The sequence below is a fragment of the Carcharhinus amblyrhynchos genome, chromosome 28 (assembly GCF_965287045.1).
Source record: "Carcharhinus amblyrhynchos chromosome 28, sCarAmb.v2.hapA, whole genome shotgun sequence".
Taxonomy (NCBI): Eukaryota; Metazoa; Chordata; class Chondrichthyes; order Carcharhiniformes; family Carcharhinidae; genus Carcharhinus; species Carcharhinus amblyrhynchos.
This window is the reverse complement of record NC_137351.1, coordinates 32306623-32332671: the sequence shown is the minus strand read 5'-3', so window position 1 is coordinate 32332671 and position 26049 is coordinate 32306623. Positions and strand designations below refer to the sequence as shown.

At 47.1% G+C, this 26049-nt stretch overlaps 2 protein-coding genes across 3 annotated transcripts in view; both read left to right on the top strand.

Annotated features, from left to right (window-relative positions):
* Positions 1-26049, top strand: part of cemip (cell migration inducing hyaluronidase 1) — a 252790-nt gene that overhangs the window by 58006 nt on the left and 168735 nt on the right. The window lies entirely within an intron of this gene.
* LOC145359655 (cell surface hyaluronidase CEMIP2-like) overlaps positions 1-26049 on the top strand; it is a 160299-nt gene that overhangs the window by 107160 nt on the left and 27090 nt on the right. Inside the window, exons 20-22 of one of the 2 annotated variants that reach the window (XM_080214373.1) lie at positions 9564-9746; positions 14099-14321; positions 20662-20763. In XM_080214373.1, the coding sequence (XP_080070499.1) occupies positions 9564-9746; positions 14099-14321; positions 20662-20763 (508 nt within the window). Of the gene's footprint in view, positions 1-9563; positions 9747-14098; positions 14322-20661; positions 20764-26049 lie in introns of those variants that run through there. The other variant, XM_080214374.1, reaches the window with a different exon arrangement.

Sequence of the window (26049 nt, the reverse complement as noted above, 5' to 3'; positions counted from 1 at the left end):
GTCCCTGGCACTGTGAGGCAGCAGTGCTAACCACCGTGCTGCCCCGGGTCCCTGGCACTGTGAGGCAGCAGTGCTAACCACCGTGCTGCCCCAGGTCCCTGGCGCTGTGAGGCAGCAGTGCTAACCATTGTGCTGCCCCAGGTCCCTGGCGCTGTGAGGCAGCAGTGCTAACCCACTGTGCTGCCCCAGGTCCCTGGCACTGTGAGGCAGCAGTGCTAACCCACTGTGCTGCCCCGGGTCCCTGGCACTGTGAGGCAGCAGTGCTAACCCACTGTGCTGCCCCAGGTCCCTGGCACTGTGAGGCAGCAGTGCTAACCCACTGTGCTGCCCCGGGTCCCTGGCACTGTGAGGCAGCAGTGCTAACCACTGTGCTGCCCCGGGTCCCTGGCACTGTGAGGCAGCAGTGCTAACCACCATGCTGCCCCGGGTCCCTGGCACTGTGAGGCAGCAGTGCTAACCACCGTGCTGCCCCAGGTCCCTAGCACTGTGAGGCAGCAGTGCTAACCACTGTGCTGCCCCGGGTCCCTGGCGCTGTGAGGCAGCAGTGCTAACCACTGTGCTGCCCCGGGTCCCTGGCGCTGTGAGGCAGCAGTGCTAACCACTGTGCTGCCCCGGGTCCCTGGCGCTGTGAGGCAGCAGTGCTAACCACTGTGCTGCCCCAGGTCCCTGGCGCTGTGAGGCAGCAGTGCTAACCACTGTGCTGCCCCAGGTCCCTGGCACTGTGAGGCAGCAGTGCTAACCACTGTGCTGCCCCAGGTCCCTGGCACTGTGAGGCAGCAGTGCTAACCACTGTGCTGCCCCGGGTCCCTGGCACTGTGAGGCAGCAGTGCTAACCACTGTGCTGCCCCGGGTCCCTGGCACTGTGAGGCAGTGGTGCTAACCCACTGTGCTACCCCGGGTCCCTGGCACTGTGAGGCAGCAGTGCTAACCACTGTGCTGCCCCGGGTCCCTGGCACTGTGAGGCAGCAGTGCTAACCCACTGTGCTGCCCAATGGTTTCTTGCGCTACTTTTGTGCACTTCAGAATTCTGACCAATTTCCCACTGCTGACTTGAAACTTATAACCATCCATCTTTCACACAAGCAGAAGACTGGGAGATTTCTGTTATTCTCATTTTGTAGAGCTGTCTTCACTGCCAGTACAAATGAAGCCATCTCCAACTTTGGGTTTTCCTGTATCTCTTCACTGAACAGAGAGCCAACAGTTTGACCCCTGGCCTTCCCCCAGCTCGCCACGTTTCGGAGGGGGTTAACTATTTGAGCTGCCAATCAAAGCTCATCTTAAGTGAAAGCTGACAGGTATCTAACGCCTACTGGGTTGTAATGAATGACAGCATTTCAACAAAATAGATGGGAATGTTTCTTGGAATATATTTCCAAGTTGAAATGTTGTGCGGAAAATGCCTCAATTTCATCTGTCTGGAGTTCAGTAAAACTCCCAAAACTTGGCCACTCTGTGGATTAGCTTCATAGAATGGTTATTGTAGAGAAAGATCACCTGACCCATCATACAGGGACAAATCAGCACAGCTCCTTTTCAGCCTTCAAAACAGATCTCTGCATTGCTTTTCTCTTTGACTGCTTTTCTTAAAGCCATGATTGAGGGTGTAGCCAGAACACTCTCAGGTAGCACAGTCCAGATCCTAACCACTTGCATGTTTTTCCTTGTGTATCTCTGCCTCTTTTGGCACTCACCCTGTACTGGCGTCCTCTGGTCCTCCACCCTTCCAGCAATGTTTCTCACTATCCCGTCTCTCTAGACTTCTCATGACTTTGAATACAGTTAGAGCCATAGAAAATTACAGCTCAGAAACAGGCCTTTTGGCCCTTCTTGTCTGTGCCAAACCATTTTTTTGCCTAGTCCCACTGACCTGCACTTGAACCATATCCCTCCGCACCCCTCTCATCCATGAACCCGTCCAAGTTTTCCTTAAATGTTAAAAGTGACCCCGCATTTATCCGGCAGCTCATTCCACACTCCCACCACTCTCTGTGCGGAGAATCGCCCCCCTAATATTCCCTTTAAACTTTTCTCCTTTCACCCTTAACCCATGCCCTCTGGTTTTTTTTCTCCCCTAGCCTCAGTGGAAAAAGCCGGCTTGCATTCACTCTATCTATGCCCATCTCATCTTATGCACCTCTATCAAATCTCCCCTCATTCTCCAGGGAATAAAGTCCTAACCTATTCAATCTCTGTCAGAACCCCACCACCAATTTACACACCTTCTGCTGTGTGATGCACCCACGAGTCGATAGGGATCCTTCCTTCCAAACACTGTGAACTTTACCACCTTGAAGGACAAGGGCAGCAGAGATATGGGAACGGCACCTGGAGATTCCCCTCCAAGCCACTCACCATCCCGACTTGGAAGTGTATCGCTGTCTCTTCACTGTCACATAAGAACATAAGAAGTAGGAGCAGGAGTAGGCCATCTAGCCCTTCGAGCCTGCCCCGCCATTCAATAAGATCATGGCTGATCTGAAGTGGATCAGTTCCACTTTCCCACTTTCTACCCATAACCCTTAATTCCCTTGCCTACCAAAAACCTATCTACCCGTGACTTAAATATATTCAGCGAGGTAGCCTCCACCACTTCAACGGGCAGAGAATTCCAGAGATTCACCACCCTTTGAGTGAAGAAGTTCCTCCTCAACTCTGATCTAAACTGCTCCCCCTCCTTATCTTGAGGCTGTGCCCTCTAGTCCTGCTGTCCTTTCTAAGCGGGAAGAATCTCTCTACCTCTACCCTATCCGTCCCCTTCATTATCTTATATGTCTCTATAAGATCCCCCCTCATCCTTCTAAACTCCAATGAGTACAGACCCAGTCTATTGAGTCTCTCTTCATAGTCCAACCCCCTCATCTCGGGGTCACTGGGTCAAAATCCTGGAGCTCCCTCCCTAACAGCACTGTGGGTGTACCTACTGTGGACTACTGTGGATCATCACCACCTTCTCGAGGGCAGTTAGGGTGAGGCGATATTGCCAGCAATGCCTACATTCTGTAAAAGTAATTTTTTTCACGTATTTATCCAATTTCCTCAGCATATTTCACTGAGTCCATCTCGATTGCTGATTGTGTGGGGTTTTTATTCCATTTTCTAATCACTTTGTTCTGTCCAGATGTTTGATGTATAATGTTTGACCTTTAATATTCAAAATTTTTGGCCATTACTCCCCTGGTCAGTGGAAATAACGTTTTGCTGTTTTAGCAAAACCCATTTCTATTTGGCCAAATGTGAATGAATCTGTTTATCTGTCTCCATTTCAGTGAGTCCATCCTTCGGGTGGGGATTTTCTCACCCACCCTGCCCCTGATGGCGTGTTCTTTTAGCAATGGTTCGCCTCAGTTACCAGCAGGATTTTCCAGTCCCGCTGACATTTATGGCGGCTCGCCTGTCCTACTGTTGCGAAACTCACTATGGGGAGAGTTTCCTTTGGTGGGATTTCCTGGTTTCAGGGAGGGGAATCCAGCCCTGCGTCTTATTTTCTAGGACTCTAATACCTTTTTTTCTCTTGACAGTTACTGAACACGACACAGAGGAAATAAAGTTAGCTTGGTCTTACATCACAGCAACCCACATAATCTCATTAAAAATGACAGACAACCAAAAACCCTTCCGCTGCTGAATTCTGTTCCAGTGCCCATTAGTCAGTAGCCTTCCTCCTCCCCACTCCCAAATTACTGCTTGAAGCCTCTAAAGACTAACCCTGGTATGGAGGGTCTTAGCTAGGAGGAGAGATTGGGTAAACTGGGGCTGTTCTCCCTGGAAAGACGGAGAATGAGGGGAGACCGAATAGAGGTGTACAAAATTATGAAGGGTACAGATAGGGTGAACAGTGGGAAGCTTTATCCCAGGTTGGAGGTGACAATCACGAGGGTTCAAGGTGAGAGGTTTAACTCAGATATCAGAGGGACATTTTTTTACACAGAGGGTGGTGGGGGCCTGGAAGGCGCTGCCAAGTAGGGTGGTGGAGGTGGACACACTGGGATAGTTTAAGACTTACCCGGATAGTCACATGAGCAGCCTGGGAATGGAGGGATACAAACGGATGGTCTAGTTGGACCAATGAGCGGGGCAGGCTTGGAGGGCCGAAGGGCCTGTTTCCTGTGCTGTACTGTTCTTTGTTCTAACAATGCCGAGAGCTTTTCTCTACCAATATGTCACTGCCTGCAAAGCAGGACTAATGCTGCTGGAAAGCACTTCCAGTAGAAGTAAAAACATTTGTTCATCCAAATATTCTGTGGTTTTGTTTTTGTACCGAGACTAAATGTTTCCACTGCAACTCTCAACACTATTTACAGAAACATTGAAGCATTTGAACATCGACCTGTCACTGAGAGCTTGCTTTAAGGATCTGTCGGGTTGCTAAAGCTCCAAAGCATTTAAAGTGTAATGTTGTATATTTAGAAAAAGATCTGAAAGCGGGATCAGCGGGCGGACTTTATCTCAGTAAGGAAAGCACATGCAGGCCCCCCTCATCGCTAAACGGCAGGAGGAGGCTGGGGGGGTGGGCAGAGGGGGTTAGATTTGTTAATTTTATGTGTAAATCTTTCCAGATAGTTATTCACTGGCCACTTGACTCAGATCCGGTGACAGAGGAGGAATGAGAAACGTGGACGCACTCTCGGTAAATTGTCTCTGCCAAAATAGTGCCGCAAAATTTCAACCAGAACCAAAAAAATAATTCAGAACCTTCAATCTGAAATTATCTTTGGGTGAAGTGGATTTTGTGGGGGGGGGTGGTGGGGGGGTTGGTTTTGATTATGTTGCTGGACAAGTGACCAGAGGCCGCGGATGGGATTTTCCAACCACGCTCGTCCCTTAAACAGGAAAATCCCACCTCAGGGATTCTTTGCATGGTCTACACCCCCCGCCAACCCCGATACAATTATGGTGGCGAGCGTCCCCCCCCCCCACCACCACCCCCCCCCCTCCCCCCACCACCCCCACAACCCCCACAACCAAAGACTTAAAATCCAAAAACCAAGGCTTCCTGGCCATTCCTGCTGGTGACATCTTCCAGTTGCGCCAATGATGGACCCCCGCCGCAGACTCCCACCCCCCACCCTTCCCCTGCCAGCCAATGGTGAACCGCCTCCAATGCCACAAAACATACCCCGTTGGGAAGGGCGCGGAAAATCCTACAAGTTCACGTTTCATCGTGTGCCAGGGGGAGGGCTCTCCGGGGCACCCCTTGGGGGCAGGGGTGGGTCCCCTTATGTGTGGCCGGGTGGGGGACGGGGAGGGGTGGGTAGTGGGAGTGGAGATGGCAGTCCTGTTTCACTGCTGCGGTGTGGTGGGTTGGGGCAGAGGCGGGAGGGTGCCCCCACCCCCGCGATACTTATACGGTTGTAGGGGGGATGTGTGGGGGAAGAGAGGCCCTGGTACCCCCGGGAGGGAGGGATGTTGCTCTGGTGCTTGTGGAGGAGGTTCTCCGTGTCCGTGCCGGTGGAGGGGAGAGATTAACTCCAGCACCGATCAAGACGCCCTTTAAAAATGTATTCCCCGGGGAACCAACCTTGTCAGCCCTGCCCTGCACTCCCAGATTGATGGCGCAAAACCACACTCTCATATTCAGAAAACCGGGACTGAAAACTCAGCACACGGAGAGACACACATCGACTTCCAGTCTATAGCTGAGACTCTGATACATTCTGGTAACGTTCCACCTCATGTAATTCTTCTTTCTGTTGTGTTTATTTGCCACAATGCTGGGCAGTGTAGGTCTCTAATCACCATTCCAGCCTCCTCACAGTTGTCTGCAGCTCCCATTGCACTGGTGACAGAAATGGCTTTTATTTGATAGAAATGAAACACCCCAATATTTCAGCAGCAGTTTGAAAAGTACAGCTCAGCATCCTATTGCAGTGTTCCTTGGGCAGAAGGTGTAACTACACACCACCTTGCCATGACGGTTTGTGTCTCTTTGCCCTCAAGGTGCTTGCTGCTAAACTTGCTAAGATTGGCCCCTGATGTAATCCCCAAATTCCTCCCAGGCTCAGCCCAACTCACCAATCATATTCACAATTTGTACAAGTCCCAAGTACAGACGGTGTTTAGGCCTCAGTTATCCCCCTCAGTCACATCACAATCTCCTGTAGTCTTTGGGTTAACGCTGTAGATTTTGAAATCCACATCCTTACAGACTGAAATCAGTCCAATATAGCACAGAAGGACACCATTGGTTCATTCCCCCTGACAATGCATTGACCAATCAGAGTAAATCTGCCTGGTTTGAATTTGAGCCAAAGCTTGGCAGTTAACTGTTCCCTGCTGTATGCTCCATAGCAATGTCTCTACCAGTCAGAGTTCACTTGCCAACCAAGCAGCACTCTCTTCTCATTCAGTATAAGGTGTTGTTCCCTTTGTCATTCTTGCTATCTGTCCTGATGAGTACAGGACAGAAAACTTCAACAGCATGTCTGTTTTTTTCAGCAATACAATACTTGATAGGCTGGAAAAACTGTTATTAATTGTAGTAGTTTACAGTAAGTTCTGCGTTCGGCTGCAAATTTTTTCAAACCCTGTGAACCAAATTTCCTTACACCAACCCCCTGCAGTTCTTGTTGTAGTTTGTAATATGCTTGCTACTGTCGTCCAGTCAACTACCTGGATTGTGCTCAGATCCATACACCCTCTCACATACAATAACCGTACATCGTGCTTCTCAGGCTTTAGGTAGACTTGGACTGAAATGTAGAAGGCATCATTTTTAGATGGTTCATTGTAAAGCTGTCATCCCAGGTTCATCATCCCCAAATCTAGACTCACTGCTGGCAAAGTCGTACATCCAGAGTGAAGAATTTGGAAGTGTGCACACTCAGGATCTTGCTGCATCTGAATTCAGGTTCCCTCCGATACTGGGTGCTATTGTTCAGACATGTGTGTGTGAGGTGATGCAGTGTAGACTAGCCTCTCGCTACGTGTAGTAAAACAAAACGCCCATTGTGCCCCAGTATACCGTGAATGAATACCTTGATAAATGCACCTCGCTCGGAGTGCACAGGTGAGTGGAACAACAGCTTTCATGCTTGGCCTGAGTGTGTTGACATGTTGCTTGGATCTCCTTCCCTCCCTGACTCCCCAGTGACCTCCGTATGAGCAACAATGATATCCTGACCATGATCTAAGACAGTGAGAGGGAATGATTCTCCCTCTGCCACGCCTGCTATGTGAAAATCAACATTTTCTGCTTGATGATTGAAGAGGACAATTGATAACCAGCAGCAGTTTGGGGAACCTGTGAGATCTGCGCTATATAAGGACCACTGTATCACTCAGTCCCTCTGCTCAATGCATGGAAATTATTGGAGTAGGCATAGCTAAGGAGTTCTTGGGCAGCGCCCCTCTGAGCCAGGGACTCGGGATTTGAATCCCACCTCAGGACTTGATGCCAAAGAAGGTGGGCGGCACGGTGGCACAATGGTTAGCACTGCTGCCTCACAGGGCTAGGGACACAAATTTGATTCCCGGGGTTTGTGTGGAGTTTGCACATTCTGTGTGTCTGTGTGAATTTCCTTCAGGTGCTCCAGTTTCCTCCCACAGTCTGAAAGACGTTGGAGTTTAGAAGGATGAGGGGGGATCTTATAGAGACATATAAGATAATGAAGGGGATGGATAGGGTAGAGGTAGAGAGATTCTTCCCGCTTAGAAAGGACAGCAGGACTAGAGGACACAGCCTCAAGATAAGGGGGGGGGCAGTTTAGAACGGAGTTGAGGAGGAATTTCTTCACTCAAAGGGTGGTGAATCTCTGGAATTCTCTGCCCGTTGAAGTGGTGGAGGCTACCTCACTAAATATATTTAAGTCACGGGTAGATAGGTTTCTGATAGACAAGGGGATTAAGGGTTATGGGGAGAAAGCGGGAAAGTGGAACTGATCCACTTCAGATCAGCCATGATCTTATTGAATGGCGGGGCAGGCTCGAAGGGCTAGATGGCCTACTCCTGCTCCTATTTCTTATGTTCTTACACGCTGGTTAGGCACATTGACCCGAACAGGCGTGTGATGACTAGAAGAATTTCAAAGTGACTTCATTGCAGTGTTAATGTAAGCCTTACTTGTGACTGATAAATAAACTTTAAAAAAAAGGTACATTCTGATTGTGGACAGCAGGCTAATTATCAACCTGGAAAGGAAATCTTTCCGTTACGTCTATGGCAGGAGTAAGAGTGGGACAAGCCATTGCTGCATCTTTTTCTGATATGCAAATCCTGTCCTTCAGATGAACCGTGTACCGCGTGGTCTGGGATTAAATTCCCTGTTAGTAAACAAGAACAGTGAGAAGTCTCACACACCAGGTTAAAATCCAACAGGTTTATTTGGAATCAAGAGCTTTCGGAGCGCTGCTTGTTCCTCACCTGATGAAGGAGCAGCGCTCCGAAAGCTCGTGATTCCAAATAAACCTGTTGGATTTGAACCCTGTTCTTCCTGTGCCCACCCCAGTCTAATGCTGGCCTCTCCGCATCGTGGCTACCGTAAGAAAGAACTCATTTATATCTCATCTTTCATGATCTCAAGACATCCCAAGATACTTTACAGCCAATGAAGTATTTTCAAAGTGTGGCCACTGTTGTGACGCAGGAAACACTGCAAGCAATGTATGCACAGCAAGATCCCATAACAGTAATGAGAAAATAACCTGTTGTTTGAGGGATAAATAACTGTTCCATAGTAACAAGGAGAATGTTCCAGTTCTGCTCTGAAAATGGGGCTATGGGATCTTTTCCATCCACCTGTGAGTGCAAATGGTGCCTCGTGTTTATGGTACCATGCGAAAGATAGCACTGTCAACTGTGTAGCACTCCCTCGGCGCTGCACTGGGGTGTGTTAAACCTGCATTATGTGTTCAAAACCTTGAGAAGAACTTGAGTCCAGGACTCTGAGATGGGAATGTGCGCACTGTAGGAAACTCAGAGAACCAGGGTTAGTAAGCTGATGCCTTGACTTTGCTGCCCTCCCTATGACCCATACTCTCCAACCCCGTAATCCCAGGAGGAACCAACTCCCGGTGAATTTATCCTACAGTGTAACCCTGTGAAGTGAGTGCACTGACCTGTTATTCCCATTATTGGACTTGTATCGTGAGTTGCAAAACACTGCATCAATCACCGGCAATGGCCAACATTATTATTTTCCAGATTTATTTGATCTGAACCAACGTCTTGCCAAATAAAATAGTCTAGTGCTCAGGGCATCCTTTTAAATGTCAAAGCTTCTGCAACTGCTGATCTTTAGAAATGGTTTTGCCCGAGGAATTTGAATGAAGAGTAGGCTGCCCTCCCAAATGGGGGATTTCCCCATCTTTCCTGCTCCATCTATTGGAATTACCCCCTCAAGGATGTGGGAGGGTGGGTAATGGTATCTTTTTTCCCAGAAATGCTGAGGGACGTCCGTGCCACACTTGTCCAACGATGTCACCAGAGCAGATAGTGCTCTGTTTCCAGTTATTTATTTAACAAAAAAATACAATTTGTTTTGAGCGTGTTTTCCGATGTAAATGGAACGCCAGTTTTGCCATGTGAAGGATCTAACAACAGGTTGTTGCTGATATGATTTCAGAGGGAACTGGATCCAAATTGGTCTCTGTTATCCCAAGAAAACCGTCTTTAAAATCATGTCTGACATAAACCAGCGATCGAGTGGAAGAGTGCACAGTGTGAAACGATACAAAGCAGCAGCTTCTTTCAATATGCTGCAGAAAAACCCGGACAAAAATCTCTATTACTTTGACAGCAATGCAGGGTAAGTCCGCATCTTCCCTTATACAGCTGATAGTAGCGAATGTGTAAGGGTTTGAGGAGCCCAAAAGGCGACGTCTAGCATATCAGAGGCCCAGCAGAGTTATTGTCACAGAGCTATGCAGTCATTATGGCACAGGAGAAAAATATTCGGCCCATTAAATCTGTACCGGCTCTGCAAACAGCAATCCAGCCAGCCCCATTTCCCCACTCTGTCTCCGTATTCCTCCTAGTTTATTTCCCTCAGATGCTTTCAATTTCCCTCAGAACAAACCATAATATTTGAGTAGCACTATCCCTGCATCTCAGCCTTTTCTGATTCATCCACTAGGCCACCCAGATCCCTCTGCAGCTTTGTGATCTCTCACCATTTATTTATTTATTTAAGCTTCTCTCTTATTTTTCCTGTCAAAATGGACAATTTCACATTTTTCCCACACGACACTCCATTTCCCAGATCTTTGTCCACTCACTTAAGCTAGCTGCATCTGTTTTTAACTTCCTTGGGTCCTCTTCACAACTTACTTTCTATCTTTGCGACGTCAGCAAATTTGACAACTATCCCATCCATCCTTTCAAACGAGGCACTTGTATAACCTGTAACCAGTTGAGGTCCCAGCACTGATCCCTGTGGCACACCACATCTCTCCCACCTGCCAACTCTCTGCTTCCTGGTGGCCAGCCAATCTTTGATATGTGCCAATATTTTATCCCCGTACTTTTATTTTTTGCTATGACCTAGTCCCATTTCACTCTACCCATAGGACATGTTACCTCTAATCAATTGGTTAAATATAATTTCTTTTCTCAAAACCACGTTGACTCTCTCAACTCACCTAGTGCCCCGCTCCCTTAATAATAATGTCTAATATTTTCCCCATGGCAGATGTTGAGCCAACTGGCCTGTATTTTCCTGCTTTCTGTCTCCCTCCCTTTTTGTATAATGGAGTTACATTTGCTGACTCCCAATCTAGAGGGGGATAGAATATAAAAGCAGGGAGGTCTTGCTGCAACTGTACAGGACACTGGTGAGGCTGCAGCTGGAGTACTGTGTGCAGTTTTGGTCGCCGCACTTGCGCAAGGATATTTTGGAGAGAGTGCAGAGGAGGTTCACTAGGCTGATACTGGAGATGAGGGGGTTGGACTATGAAGAGAGACTAAATAGACTGGGTCTGTACTCGTTGGAGTTTAGAAGGATGAGGGGGGATCTTATAGAGACGTATAAGGTAATGAAAGGGATGGATAGGGTAGAGGTAGAGAGATTCTTCCCACTTAGAAAGGACAGCAGGACTAGAGGGCACAGCTTCAAGATAAGTGGGGGGGCAGTTTAGAACGGAGTTGAGGAGGAACTTCTTCACTCAAAGGGTGGTGAATCTCTGGAATTCTCTGCACGTTGAAGTAGTGGAGGCTGCCTCGCTAAATATATTTAAGTCACGGGTAGATAGGTTTCTGATAGACAGGGGAATTAAGGGTTATGGGGAGAAAGCGGGAAAGTGGAACTGATCCACTTCAGATCAGCCATGATCTTATTGAATGGCGGGGCAGGCTCGAAGGGCTAGATGGCCTACTCCTGCTCCTATTTCTTATGCTCTTGTCTAATCAAACCTTCTCTGAATCTCGGAAGTTTTGGAAAATTAAAACCAATGCATCAACTCTCTGGCCACTTCTTTTAAGAGCCTGGGATGAAGTCTATCAGCCTGCGGCTCCAACACTTACTCAGTGCCACTTCTCTGGTGATTGCCATTTTCCTGAGTTTCTTTTTCCCTCCCATTTCCTGATTTGTAGCTCTTTCTGGGCTGTTACTTGTATCCTGTGGAGTGAAGATTGATGTAAAATGCTCAGTTCATCTGCCACCTCCCTACTTTCCATTATCAATTCTCCAGAATCACTTACTTTACGACCAATAGCCTAGAAGAATGAAGGGAGATTTGATAGAGGTGTATAAGATTTTGATGGGTATAGATAGAGTGAATGCAAGCAGGCTTTTTCCACTGAGGCTAGGGGAGAAAAAAAACCAGAGGGCATGGGTTAAGGGTGAAAGGAGAAAAGTTTAAAGGGAATATTAGGGGGTGGATTCTCTACACAGAGAGTGGTGGGAGTGTGGAATGAGCTGCCGGATAAGTGCGGGGTCACTTTTAACATTTGAGAAAAACTTGGATGGGTTCATGGATGAGAGGGGCGTGGAGGGATATGGTCCAAGTGCAGGTCAGTGGGAGGAAGCAAAAAAAGTGGGTCAGCACAGACAAGAAGGGCCAAAAGGCCTGTTTCTGAGCTGTAATTTTCTATGGTTCTATGTTCACTCATTTATTTTTTATTTAATATTGATAGAAACTCTTAATATCTGTTTTTATACTTTTGACCAGCTTATTCTCACACTCCGGTGTTTCCCTCTCCTTGATTATTAGTCATCTTTTGTTGTTTCTTATATTCTGTCCAATCATTTGACCTTCCATCTACCCTTGCGCAGTTACCTATTTCTTTTCCAAGTTTGATACTACCTTTAACCTTTCTAGTTAACCACACATTGTGTGTCAATCCCTTGGAATTTTTCTTACTCATTGGCATGGATCTATTCTGTGTATTGTGAAATAACTCATTAAATTTTTGCCACTGTTGATTTATCCCTTCTCCTAATTTGCCAAATCACTTTAGCCAGCTCGTCCATCGTGCTCTGTCCTTATTTAAGTTTAAAAAAGTAGTCTCAGGCCTACTCCTCCCTGCTTCAAACTGAATGTAAATGTCAATCATATTGTGCTCACCGCTATCTAGGCGAATTTTCGCGATGCGATCATTAATGCCATCTCGTTGCACAATACACCGTGGCACAGTGATTAGCACTGCTGCTTCACAGTGCCAGGGAACCAAGTTCAATTCCTTACTGACTGACTGTGCGGAGTTTGCAGTCTCTCCCCGTGTCTGCATGGGTTGACTCTGCGACCTCCTGTTTCCTCCCACAGTGGGTTAGGTGGATTGGCCATGCCAAATTGACCCTATTGTCAGGCTAAATGTGCGGGATTATGGGAATAAGGCCTGGGTGGTCGATACAGACTTGATGGGCTGAATGGCTTCTTTCTGTACAGTAGGGATTATGACCTGTCTGTCATAATCTTGTCCTTGTCAAATCTCCCCTCGATCTCCTTAGCTCCAAGAATGACCCCAGCTTCTCCAACCTAACCTTGTAGCTAAAATTCATCATCCCTGGAACAATTCTGGTAAATCTCCCCCGGAATCTTCTCAAGAACCCTCAAATTCTTCCCAAAAGCGTTGTGACCAGAGCTGGATGTAATACTTGTTCAGAACAGGGCTTTGTAAAGGATCAGCATGGTTTGTCCCACCCAGTGATCTTGGAGCTCATTCCTTGTCAGAAGAGAGGGTCAGGATGAGTGGAAAACACAAGTTACAAGAACTCGACTTGGGTATTGGCTGAGCTGATGAGTCACAACCAGCGGGAGGTCACAAGCTATGGAGAGCAGCAGCCAAACATGGGTTGGACAGCATTTGTGGGGAAGAGGGGGGGGTGATTTACATGGTGAGTGATTGAGGAAGGCACAGCAAGGTACACAAACCTAGTCCCAAATCAGAATAGGGAAAGAGTTGGGTCTCTGGCAGTGGGAGTAATAGGCCTCAGGCCTCGGGGGCCGGGGGGGCTGCTCTTTAACTCTCATGTAAGAGACAGAATGTCTATTTTAGACTAAGTCAGCAAGAACTCAACCCAGTATTGGGTCTGTTGCCTTTTGGGGGCATCCCCCAACTTCAACTTCTAAGGAGTTTAGAAGGATGAGGGGGGATCTTATAGAGACGTATAGGGTAATGAAGGGGATGGATAGAGTAGAGGTAGAGAGATTCTTCCTGCTTAGAAAGGACAGCAGGACTAGAGGGCACAGCCTCAAGATAAGGGTGGGGGGCAGTTTAGATTGGAGTTGAGGAGGAACTTCTTCACTCAAAGGGTGGTGAATCTCTGGAATTCTCTGCCCGTTGAAGTGGTGGAGGCTACCTTGCTAAATATATTTAAGTCACGGGTAGATAGGTTTTTGGTAGGCAAGGGAATTAAGAGTTATGCGGAGAAAGTGGGAAAGTGGAACTGATCCACTTCGGATCAGCCACGATTTTATTGAATGGCGGGGCAGGCTCGAAGGGCTAGATGGTCTACTCCTGCTCCTATTTCTTATGTTCTTATCCACTGGACACGGGATGTACCTAAAATTGGGCCTTGTTGCATCAGTGTTAGATAAGAACAGTGAGGCCTACTAATCACCCCTGACAGTCACTTGCTTTATTTCTCATTTGTTGAGCATGGAACATCCGCCAATAATGATTTTCTACACTGCTCGCTTCAATCTTCTTGGTTCCTCTTAGGATTCTTTTTCTTATCCTTCAAGCAAAACATATCCGGAAAGGTCACAGTTACTGCTCCAAGTACGGCTGTGAGCGGGTGAAGATTCTGTCGCACGTCACCTCCTGGGAAGCCAGCGATTGCTTGCGCAAAGGTCACTCTGTGAAGCACGCAGGCGAGCCGTCCCATCTGCAGACTCTCACGGGGCGAGTGGCTGCCCCCTGCAGTCAGTGCGGTGCCCCGCAGGTACGCTGCCCACGTTGACGGGCATTTATCTTCAGTCTCACTGAGGGGGGATGGCAAGTTTCCTGGTCCTGTCCTCGCGTATGGAATCTCAGGAGAGAAATATTAACCTCGGGGAGAGTACAGTGAAGATTGAGTAAGATGATAGGAGGCCTTGAAGGGTTAAATTTATGAGAATAGGCTGCATAAACTTGCCTGGTATTCCCTCAAGTTCAGAATTCTCAGGGTTGATCTATTCTTCAATAAAAATGATATGAGATTTGCTGAATCAACGTGAGTCCCTCTGCTGGGTGCATTTCAAACAAGGCGTCTTATTCTTACAGAATTTATTGGAGTGAAATTTATATGTTATCTGGAGTTCTCTCCGCTAAAACATGCTGAGAGCTTTTGCAATCAAGACTAAGATGGGTATTGGTTTTTTATTCGTTTGAGGGATGTGAGTGCCGCTGTCTGGACCAGCATTTATTCCACGTCCCTAAGGGTATTTAAGAATGGGGGGGTCGGCACAGTAGCACAGTGGTTAGCACTACTGCTTCTCAGCACCAGGGACCTGGGTTCGATTCCCGGCTCGGGTCACTGTCTGTGTGGAGTTTGCACATTCTCCCCGTGTCTGCGTGGGTTTCCTCCGGGTGCTCCGGTTTCCTCCCACAGTCCAAAGATGTGCAGGTTAGTTGGATTGGCCTTGCTCAATTAGCCTTTACTGTCCGAGGGACTAGCTAGAGTAAATGCATGGGGTTATGGGAATAGGCCTGGATGGGATTGTGGTCGGTGCAGACTCGATGGGCTGAATGGTCACCTTCTGCACTATAGGATACTATGCTTATGTCTAAAGAACCAACCGCGTTGCTGTAGGTCTGGAGTCACATCATCAGGTAAAGACGGCAGATTTCCTTCCCTGAAGGACATTAGTGAGCCAGATGGGTTTTTACAATAATTGACAATGCTTTCATGGTCATCTTTTAGGCTTTTAATTCCAGATTTTTATTGAATTCGAAGTTCACCGTCTGCCATGGTGGGATTCGAACCTGGGTCCACACAGCATTACTCTGGATCTCTGTATTATAAGTCCAGTGTAATACCACAATGCCACTGCATCCCCTTTTGGGCAGGTGATCTGGAGACGTGGAGGGAAAATGGAGTTGAGATCAGCCAGGGTGGTACAGTGGTTAGCACTGCTGCCTCATAGGGCCAGGGACCCAGGTTCGATTCCCGGCTTGGGTCACTGCCTGTGTGGGGTCTGCACATTCTCCCCGTGTCTGCATGGGTTTCCTCTGGGTGCTCCGGTTTCCTCCCACAGTCCAAAATTGTGCTGGTTAGGGTGCATTGGCCGTGCTCAGTGCTCCCTCAGTGTACCCGAACAGGCGCCAGAGTGTGGCAACCAGGGGATTTTCACAGTAACTTCATTGCAGTGTTAATGTAAGCCTACCCGTGACACCAATAACTCGGCTTAAAACTTTAATTAGACGATAGAACAAGCTCAGGGGGTTGAATAACCTTCCTGGTTTTTTTTCCAATTTCTGAAAATATGGGAAAATTGGACAGGAAAAAATGTAAAGCTGTGAAAGAAATCTTCTCAAACTGCTTCCTAACTATTTAAATGGAAGGGGATCAGGCTGGGTTGTTTAATGGGTTTATGCTCTTATCCACATCATTACCCCACATTCAGCGAGCTCACCCACAGGGTCAGGATGACTCTTAGGCCTGCGATCTGGGTTGTGTGAAGGGTTATGCACCATCTTGTTTTTATTTAAATATTGCTATTTTTAAATATTGAAATATTAGTTGCTCAGAACCTTGATTAAAGCCTTGTTTTTAAGGCAAGGATAGATAAATTTTTGAACACTAAAGGAATGAAGGGTTATGGTGAGCGGGCGGGTAAGTGAATGACGGAGCAGGCTCGAGGGGCCAGATGGCCTACTCCTGCTCCTAATTCTTATGTTCTTATGAGTTGTCTTGCCCAGTAGCGAACAGTAACTGACCCAATGCCCAGTGAATATTGAAGTGAAAAGCTTTTAGGTTAACGGGGATTATTGGAATACAGTGGGGATGTTCAAAACAATATCACAAAATTATTTAATGTCTGACACTCTGAAAGCTCCAAATAAATCTGTTGGACTTTAATCTGGTGTTGTGAGGCTACTTAAAGTTAGTTGATGCAACCTAAGTGTAAATTTGACAATCCCTCACTGCCACTGGCGACCTTGACTTGGAGAGAGGCGATTCGGGAAGTGGGCCGAATCTTCTATCCTTGTTTGTGGCTGGGATTCTCCAGTGCCGCTGCAAGCAAATGGAGTCTCGGCTGGAATGCCACATTTTCCTATCCTCGCTCGCAATGGATCCCACCACGGACAAGACCGGAGAATTTACTGGCTCTGTGGTGATGGGACTCCCTACAGACGATGTGGTAGGCCAGCCAACAGTCTATTGACTTCCGGTGAGTCTGGAAAATCCTGGCTGCGGCTCCAGTACTGATTTCCGGATTCACTGTCCCCGGCCGCTCAGAGAGCCCAGGAAATTTGATGAATTTCTCTTTGATTGATACGTGGGTTCATTTGAAATCTGTACAATTGGTTTCATTGATGATTAAGTTAAGTAAGAACATAACATAAGAACATAAGAAATAGGAGCAGGAGTAGGCCATCTAGCCCTTCGAGCCTGCCCCGCCATTCAATAAGATCATGGCTGATCTGAAGTGGATCAGTTCCACTTTCCTGCTCTCTCCCCATAACCCTTAATTCCCTTGTCTATCAGAAACCTATCTACCCGTGACTTAAATATATTTAGCGAGGTAGCCTCCACCACTTCAACGGGCAGAGAATTCCAGAGATTCACCACCCTTTGAGTGAAGAAGTTCCTCCTCAACTCCGTTCTAAACTGCCCCCAGTTTATTTATTATTGTCACAAGTAGTCTTACATTAACACTGCAATGAAGTTACTGTGAAAATCTCCTAGTCGCCACACTCTGCTGCCTGTTCAGGTACACAGAGGGAGAACTTAGCACAGCTAATGCACCCTAACCAGCAGGACTTTCATTCTGTAGGAGGAAACCAGAGTATCTGAGGAAACCCACGCAGACACGGGGAGAGCATGCAAACTCCGCACAGACACTGTCCCAAGCTGGGAATCGAACCCGGGTCCCTGGTACCCGTGAGGCCACAGCACTAACCACTGTGCCACCGTCCACCCCATTCTGTACAGTGATTTTTGAAATTCCAGCTACAGCATAACTGGAAATGAGTGACCTGACTGCAAATGTGGTTTATGAGTCTCTCATTACAAGACTCAGCCTAAAGGTTTAAACTTGATGTTTTGCCTTCTACTAATAGCCACGTTTGACTAATTATAACATTCTGTCATTGTCAATGTCGTTTGCCTTGACGAGAATAGCTTCAGCTGACCAGTCTTCGGATCATGAAGCTTTTGATAAATGTCAGTCCGAACAGTTCTTGTGTACAAATATGATGCTAAAACATTGTGACAACAGTTGTACATGTTTTAAATATTTGATCAGAGCCTTGGTCTAAAACAAAAAGAGCAAATTGCTTTGATTATACTCAGCCAACTTGATTTCCGAAATCTTATCTATATTATCCTGTCCAGATTTGACTCCCTTCCTAGGTCGCGATGCCTGAGTCACGCAAAATTTTGTAATTTAATAACTTCTGTCAAAATTTTGCCACCAGGCTGTGTTGAGGACCAATCAAATCATTCAGCCCTTAATGAAGGGAATTTTGTCGACTATTTTTGATTTATTATTGTCACATGTATTAGCATACAGTCAAAAGTATTGTTTCTTGAGCATTATACAAAGCATACCGTTCATAGAGAAGGAAACGAGAGAGTGCAGAATGTAGTGTTACAGTCATAGCTAGGGTGCAGAGAAAGATCAACTGAATGCGAGGTAGGTCCATTCAAAATTATCCCAGCAGCAGGGAAGAAGTTGTTTTTGAATCAGTTGGTACGTGACTTCAGATTTTTGTATCTTTTTCCCGATGGAAGAAAGTGGGAGAGAGAATGTCTGGGGTGCATGGGGTCCTTAATTATGCTAGCTGCTTTACCGAGGCAGCGGGAAGTGTAGACGGAGTCAATGGATGGGAGCTAGCTGCTTTACCGAGGCAGTGGGAAGTGTAGACGGAGTCAATGGATGGGAGGTTGGTTTGCGTGATGGAATGGGCTACATTCACGAACCTTTGTAGTTCCTTGCGGTCTTGGGCAGAGCAGGAGCCCATACCAAGCTGTGATACAACCAGAAAGAATGCTTTCTATGATGCATCTGTAAAAGTTGGTGAGAGTTGTAGCTGACATGCCAAATTTCTGAGAAAGAAGATCTCTCAGCAGCTATTGAAATGCCTGTTGTCCAAAATAAAGATATAGATAAAATTCTAAAAAGTAAAATGTTAATGTGTTTTAATTTGCCCTTAATGGGGGTTAGATGGCGGAGAGGTGGGAGGGGAGGGACGGTTGCAGTTTAACTCAGCTGGCTAGGTTATTCAGAATTATGGCAATGGTGTGGGTCCGATTCCCATTCCAGCTGACACTTCAGACTTCTGTCTCCTTGCCCTGTGTCTAAGAGCGGAAGGCAATGCAAACCCCCTCTGACAGAAATCAGTTCAGGATGAGGTGTCAGTGGACAGTGAGCCAAGGAGCTTCTTCAGACGTGGATTAAAGCATCTTTAATGTACCCACCATACAAACATACACCCCTCCCCCCACCCCCCCTGCCCAATTCAAACAGTATTTGAACTGAATTGATTTATTATTGTCACATGTATTGGGATACGTGAAAACTATTGTTTCGAACGAACAGCTACAGACAAAACAGACCATTCATTGTTTCATGAATTACTTTGATCACATATCGATAGGGAGCAACCTCAGCTGCTTCTGACCCTGGCCAAGTTGGCCATTAACAGGTCGAGGCAGTCAAGACCATTGTCTGACCAACAGCCTGCCCCTCTACCGCCCTACATTCACAGTAAGATGGCCTTGGAAAGGAAGTGCCTGGTGTCTGCCAGCACGCGGTATCCACAAGCACACTCCAGGCCTTCTGCGACCAGTGGGCACCATGGGCCCAGGGGGTATCATCACCCCCAGGAATTCTATTTTGGTTTAGTTACATTTCCCTTTGAGGTTTTGACTCATAGAACCCTACAGTGCAGAAAGAGACCCTTCGGCCCATCAAGTGTGCACTGTACACAATCCCACCCAGGCCCTACCCCCATATCCCTCTAACCTATACATCCCTGGACACTAAGGGGCAATTTCTTAGCATGGCCAATCAACCTAACCCACACATCTTTGGACTGTGAGTGGAAACCAGAGGAAACCCACACAGACACGAGGAGAACATGCAAACTCCACACAGACAGTGACCCGAGCTGGGAATCGAACCCAGGACCCTGGAGCTGTGAAGCAGCAGTGCTAACCCGCTGTGCTACCGTGCCGCTTTTGTTTTAGTTACATGCCCCACTGCAATAATTCAGTCGCACACTGGCTTCCTGTCACCAACACTCTTTGTATTGTGAACCAAAGTAATAGGCCATTTGAAAACTTTTATTTTATTTTGAATTAAAAGGGTTTTTGATAAGAGAGGGGATTAAGGGTTATGGGGAGAGGGCGGGAATGTGGAACTGAGCCATGACAGATCAGCCATGATCTTATTGAATGGCGGGGCAGGCTCGAAGGGCTAGATGGCCTACTCCTGCTCCTATTTCTTATGTTCTTATGTTCTTATGAAGGCTAGCTGTTAGGCAGACTTCAGCTCTACTACTATACTACACCAGTCCAGATGAAGTTACAGCTTAAAAACCCCACTGGGTCCTTCCATTGGGCAAATCTCCACTTGCTCAGAAAGGCAGCTCCTACTCCACCAAGCCCATGGGTAAATAATTCATGATCTCCTGTAGCTTCGTAACATGTACCCAGGGCCGTCACCTCCTTACATTTTTGTTTAATTTATTGTTTTTAATTGGAAAGCGTACAACTTGGGGACAGCTGGGACACTGGGTGTTGGGGGAGAGCTGTGAGCCTGAATAAAGTCAATAAACTCCCTTGGTAAAGAGAAGCCATGTGTTTTGGGTTTGATCTCACCAACAGATTTAATCCTCCTGGCACCAAACCCACAGTGGGGAAGGGCACTGAATTCCAGGAACGTAAGCCAAACCACAGCATAATAGATCCTAAGTTTTAACTTGTTATGGGCTGCTCCATTCTGAGAAAAGTAGATATCTCAAGTTTGGAGAATGTTGCCTGCGAAATGTGCCAGAATTCATGTTTGCGATCTCTGTCGTTCCAGGTTTGTTTTGAATTGGACATCGTTTAATAAATCTCTTTTATATCGCAGGTTGCTATTACAAGTGATCCCCAGAAAACATACATCAGAATCCAGATACAATCTCAGAGTAAAGGAGACATACAAAACGGACATAAATTCTCTTTCATTAAGGTAACAAGCAGCAGAATATTTGTTAAGCAGGCCTTTCTCTTCAGATTAACTTTAAAGGACAAAATAATTATTGTCTTGAATTTCCTTTATTTTGTCAAAGCGTTTTGATACTGCATTATCCCCCTAGATACGAGTAAAAGACTGTTTTGGTTTTTAACTTAATCTAATTCACATTATGGAAAGCCCTCGGTAATAACCAAATGATGTTCAACAGGTTCTAGGATTCAACGACAGCCTACATTGGACGATAAAGGGGAGAGTATGTTTATCTTGAGGTTAGGCTACTAGATTAACTTGAGTTTGAATCTCATCATGGCCATCTGTGGTGCTGAGGTTAAGAAAGGTAGCAGATGGTTGAAGGCTGGATGTGTGACCTGTCACACGCGCTAGCTTATATGTGACTCTGTGTGATAGCCTCAAAGCAATGAGGGATGGACGTTTAATATTACCTTGCTGCCAATGTCCATCTCCCAGGAACAAATAAAGCCAAAAGCTGGGATGACTGCTCTTTCATATATGCAAACTACTAACACACTGAACTCTTAAACTTCTGCAGAAATCTGCATAAACGCTTAGGAACTGCTGCAGAAAATCCAGCCACCGATTACAAACCTAGATGTTTGGGTGCAGACATTTATTTGTAAGTTATCAGTTGACAATGACCGACAGATTCTGTTCTCCTGCATTTTATGGATGAGATGTTCCTCTGCAACCCTTCTGCTCTACCACACATGAGTATAACCCTTAATTCCCTTGTCTTGTTTCGGATAGACAGAGGAATTAAGGGTTATGGGGAGAAAGCGGGAAAGTGGAACTGATCCACTTCAGATCAGCCATGATCTTATTGAATGGCGGGGCAGGCTCGAAGGGCTAGATGGCCTACTCCGGCTCCTATTTCTTATGTTCTTATGTTCCACTGTGCAGGATGGACCTCAGTGTCTGGCCTACACTTACCCGTCAACCAGTGTATTAAAAACAGGCTATCTGCTCATTTATTTTTCATCTGTGTTTGTGGGATCTTGCTGTGTGCAATTTATGCACCCCTTTTCCTGCAAGTGGTTGCATTTGAAAAAGATGTCAATGATTGCAAAGCCCTTTGGGATGTCCAGAGGTCATGTATGGCGCTACGTAAATCCACAGCACGGTGGTTAGCGGTGCTGTCTCACGGCACCAGGGACCTGGGTTCAATTCCTGCTCCGGGTCACTGTGTGGAGTTTGTACGTTCTCCCCGTCTTTGCGTGGGTTTCCCCTGGGCGTTCCGGTTTCCTCTCACACTCCAAAGATGTGCGGGATTGATGAACCATGCTAAAATTGCCCCTTAGTGTTAGGGGGGATTGGTAGGGTAACTAAATGGGGGAGAGGGCCTGGGTGGGATAGTGGTTGGTGCAGGCTCGATGGGCCGAATGGCCTCCTTCTGAACTGTAGAGATTCTCAAATTGTATTAATTTCTGCATTGGAACCATGACTTGCTGGTGGGAAACGAGTGCAGCTATATTGCATGGTACAACACTGGTCTTTCAGAGACTGTGCTCTATCATTTCAACTGAACACTTGTAAAAATCCTGGTTACTTGGAGCTGCCCTGATTCTCCTGCTAGTTTGAGTTGGTGACGGAGAACCGCTGCCCTGAGGGGACAGCTAAATTCAAAGAATTCTGATTCAGTTTTCCCAGTGCCGCCTGAGAGTTTTGATTTCCCACCAGCCTATAGCCAATCATAATTCCTCAGATTTTCTGGAGATGTTCTTTAGATGATTTATTGCAGATGTCCAAAGTTTGAAGCAAGGTCAGCAGTTGGAATTTTGTTCTATTTTGATCTGGATTGGCAAAAAATAGAGGCGTAACAAAGCAGACTCTGGGGTCAATGGTGATTATTGGGGAATGGGGAGTGGGAATGTTTATAGAATCATAATGATACAGAAGGAAGCCATTCAGTCCCTTGGTGCTAGCTCTCTGAGTAATCCAGTCTGTTTTATTCTCTATCTCTGCATTTTCTTTTCTCCCTCAAGCACCCATTCCAATTTCCTTTTGAAATAATTAATTGTCTCCGCTGCCACCAGCCTCGTAAGCAAGAACTTTTTTGGGTCATTTCCACTGGCTAGGTTAAAAACAACCAGAACACCCCCCACCCCTCCCACAGAAAACCAATCTGTCTACTCCCCTCTCCCCACCCAGTCATCTGCTGTCCATGTACCATCAGCCAATGAGAACATTTTTTTTCTGCCTGATCATAGAAAGAACCCTACAGTACAGAAAGATGCCATTCGGCCCATCGAGTCTGCACTGACCACGATCCCACCCTACCCCCATATCCCTACATATTAGACCCACTAATCCCTCTAACCTACACATCCCTGGACACTAAGGGGCAATTTCTTAGCATGGCCAATCAACCTAACCCGCACATCTTTGGACTGTGGGAGGAAACCGGAGCACCCGGAGGAAACCCACGCAGACACGAGGAGAATGTGCAAACTCCACACAGGCAGTGACCCGAGCCGGGAATCGAACCCAGGAGCTGTGAAGCAGCAGCACTAACCCACTGTGCCACCGTGCCGCGCCTTCCATATCAAACCCGTTATAATCTTGTACACCTCTATTGAATCTCTCCTCGCTCTCCTTTGCTTCAAGGGCGACAACTCGAGCTTCTCCAACCCAGCCTGAAATCTCCTCGTCCCTGGAATCATTCTGGTAAATCCCTTCCCCCCGCACCCTCTCAATACCCCTCATATTTTTCCAAAAACGCGGATACCAGAACTGGGCACAATATGTGACCTAACCAGAGCTTTTTAAAGGTTCAATGTCGGGAGGAAGGTGGCAAACAGACACAAACTTACAAGAGAAGCGTTTCTTTAATAAAGTGGTATTGCTGCTACTAACCGGTGTGTGTTCTTATTCGATGATAAATACAGGAGGAGACTGTCCAACGCTTCCTGCCATTCAGTTAGACTGTGTCTAATCTGTATCTCAACTCCTGCAGTGGGGAATGAGACCATTCAGCCCATCGTGTCTGCCCTGATGTCCCGAAAGAGCACTCTACTTTGGCCCATTCCCCTGCCCTATCCCTACACTGATCATGGTCAGTCCACCTAAACTGCACATCCTCGGAGTGTGGGAGGAAACCGGAATACCCGGAGGAAATCCATGCAGGCACGGGGAGGACATGCAAACTCCATATAGAAAGTGACCTGAGGGTCCTGGCGCTGTGGGGCAGCCGTGCTAACCCACTGTGCCACCGTTTATCCACCTTTTCTCCTTATCTCTTAGCTTGTAAAAATCAATCGGTCTTGAACGTTTGAATTAGAATCCCGGCACCCACAGGCTTCCAGAGGGGGGAAGTTCCATCCTTCCTGTAAAAATAGTGCCTCTTGATGTCACTGCTCACCGGATCTAATTTTAACTGTTCCCCATTTTCTTGATTGTCGTAGAGATATTCTGTCTACCTACCTCACTGAATTCACACAAGAGCCTCAATTGGTCCAAAGCCTCCTCCCTGTGCCCCCATTACATTCCAGGAAGTGGACAATGGGGAAATGGTTAAAATTAGGTCCCGATCAGTTAGCAGTGAACCCACAGAATTCTGTGTGCCCGCCCCCCTTCGAGCCTATTGGCAGGGAAGGGCAAAATCTAGCCCATCATTCCCGGAAGTATCCACAAATCGGGGGGGAATTATGGTGGTTTGCAAATGAATAAGTGGGAAGATCAAAACTAAATCAGCAATGGATAACACAGTGGTTAAAATAAACCAATGTTTCATTCCTTTACCAGCCAACCGGATCACTTCCGTCTCTGTAAAAAGTAGAGGTGGACAATGTCTCCAAACTCTGTGGCCTCTGCCTGTTGGGGAAGTGTGTGTGTGTGAGACACTTTCCCCACAACAACAGCCTCTATTATAATCTGGTATAAAACAGCTTCTGCATTGTGATTGTAGTGGAAAAACCCTGACATCAGGAGATCATTAATCAGGAGGAGATCCACTTCAGATCAGCCATGATCTTATTGAATGGCGGGGCAGGCTCGAAGGGCTAGATGGCCTACTCCTGCTCCTTATGTTCTTATGGGAGTGAGGCAGATTAAAGATTCCTCACGGATTGATTTCTGGTGGATGCATCTCTCTCTGGCAGCAGTCGGAGAGAAGAGGGAACTTGCTCAAGAAATTGTGAGTTATAAACTGACCATCGAACAAGTACAGGAGGCCAGTTGTAAAATCAAAGCAAGATCGAAGGCCTTAGCCGGGAGCTAAGAGCTCTGGACTGGTGATTCCCACCTTTCATTGCTTTAACACTTTGCCTCTTGCCCACAGAAATGATGCAAAAGAATCTCAAAATGCAAAGAGCAAAGTATTATTCAGACAAATTTGTTGCAATATTTTAATCAGGGAATGGTAGGGATCCACGCTTCTTATAAGAGGAAGGGATGATTGGATAAAAGATTTTAATAGCGGAGAAAGGTCAATGCAGTGAGATTGGTTTTGGGTTGATACGGGGCAGCGAGATTAGGGATGGATTGATACGGGGCAGCGAGATTAGGGATGGATTGATACGGGGCAGCGGGATTAGGGATGGATTGATACGGGGCAGCGAGATTAGGGATGGATTGATACGGGGCAGCGAGATTAGGGATGGATTGATACGGGGCAGCGGGATTAGGGATGGATTGATACGGGGCAGCGGGATTAGGGATGGATTGATACGGGGCAGCGAGATTAGGGATGGATTGATACGGGGCAGCGGGATTAGGGATGGATTGATACGGGGCAGCGGGATTAGGGATGGATTGATACGGGGCAGCGAGATTAGGGATGGATTGATACGGGGCAGCGGGATTAGGGATGGATTGATACGGGGCAGCGGGATTAGGGATGGATTGATACGGGGCAGCGGGATTAGGGATGGATTGATACGGGGCAGCGGGATTAGGGATGGATTGATACGGGGCAGCGGGATTAGGGATGGATTGATACGGGGCAGCGGGATTAGGGATGGATTGATACGGGGCAGCGGGATTAGGGATGGATTGATACGGGGCAGCGGGATTAGGGATGGATTGATACGGGGCAGCGGGATTAGGGATGGATTGATACGGGGCAGCGGGATTAGGGATGGATTGATACGGGGCAGCGGGATTAGGGATGGATTGATACGGGGCAGCGGGATTAGGGATGGATTGATACGGGGCAGCGGGATTAGGGATGGATTGATACGGGGCAGCGGGATTAGGGATGGATTGATACGGGGCAGCGGGATTAGGGATGGATTGATACGGGGCAGCGGGATTAGGGATGGATTG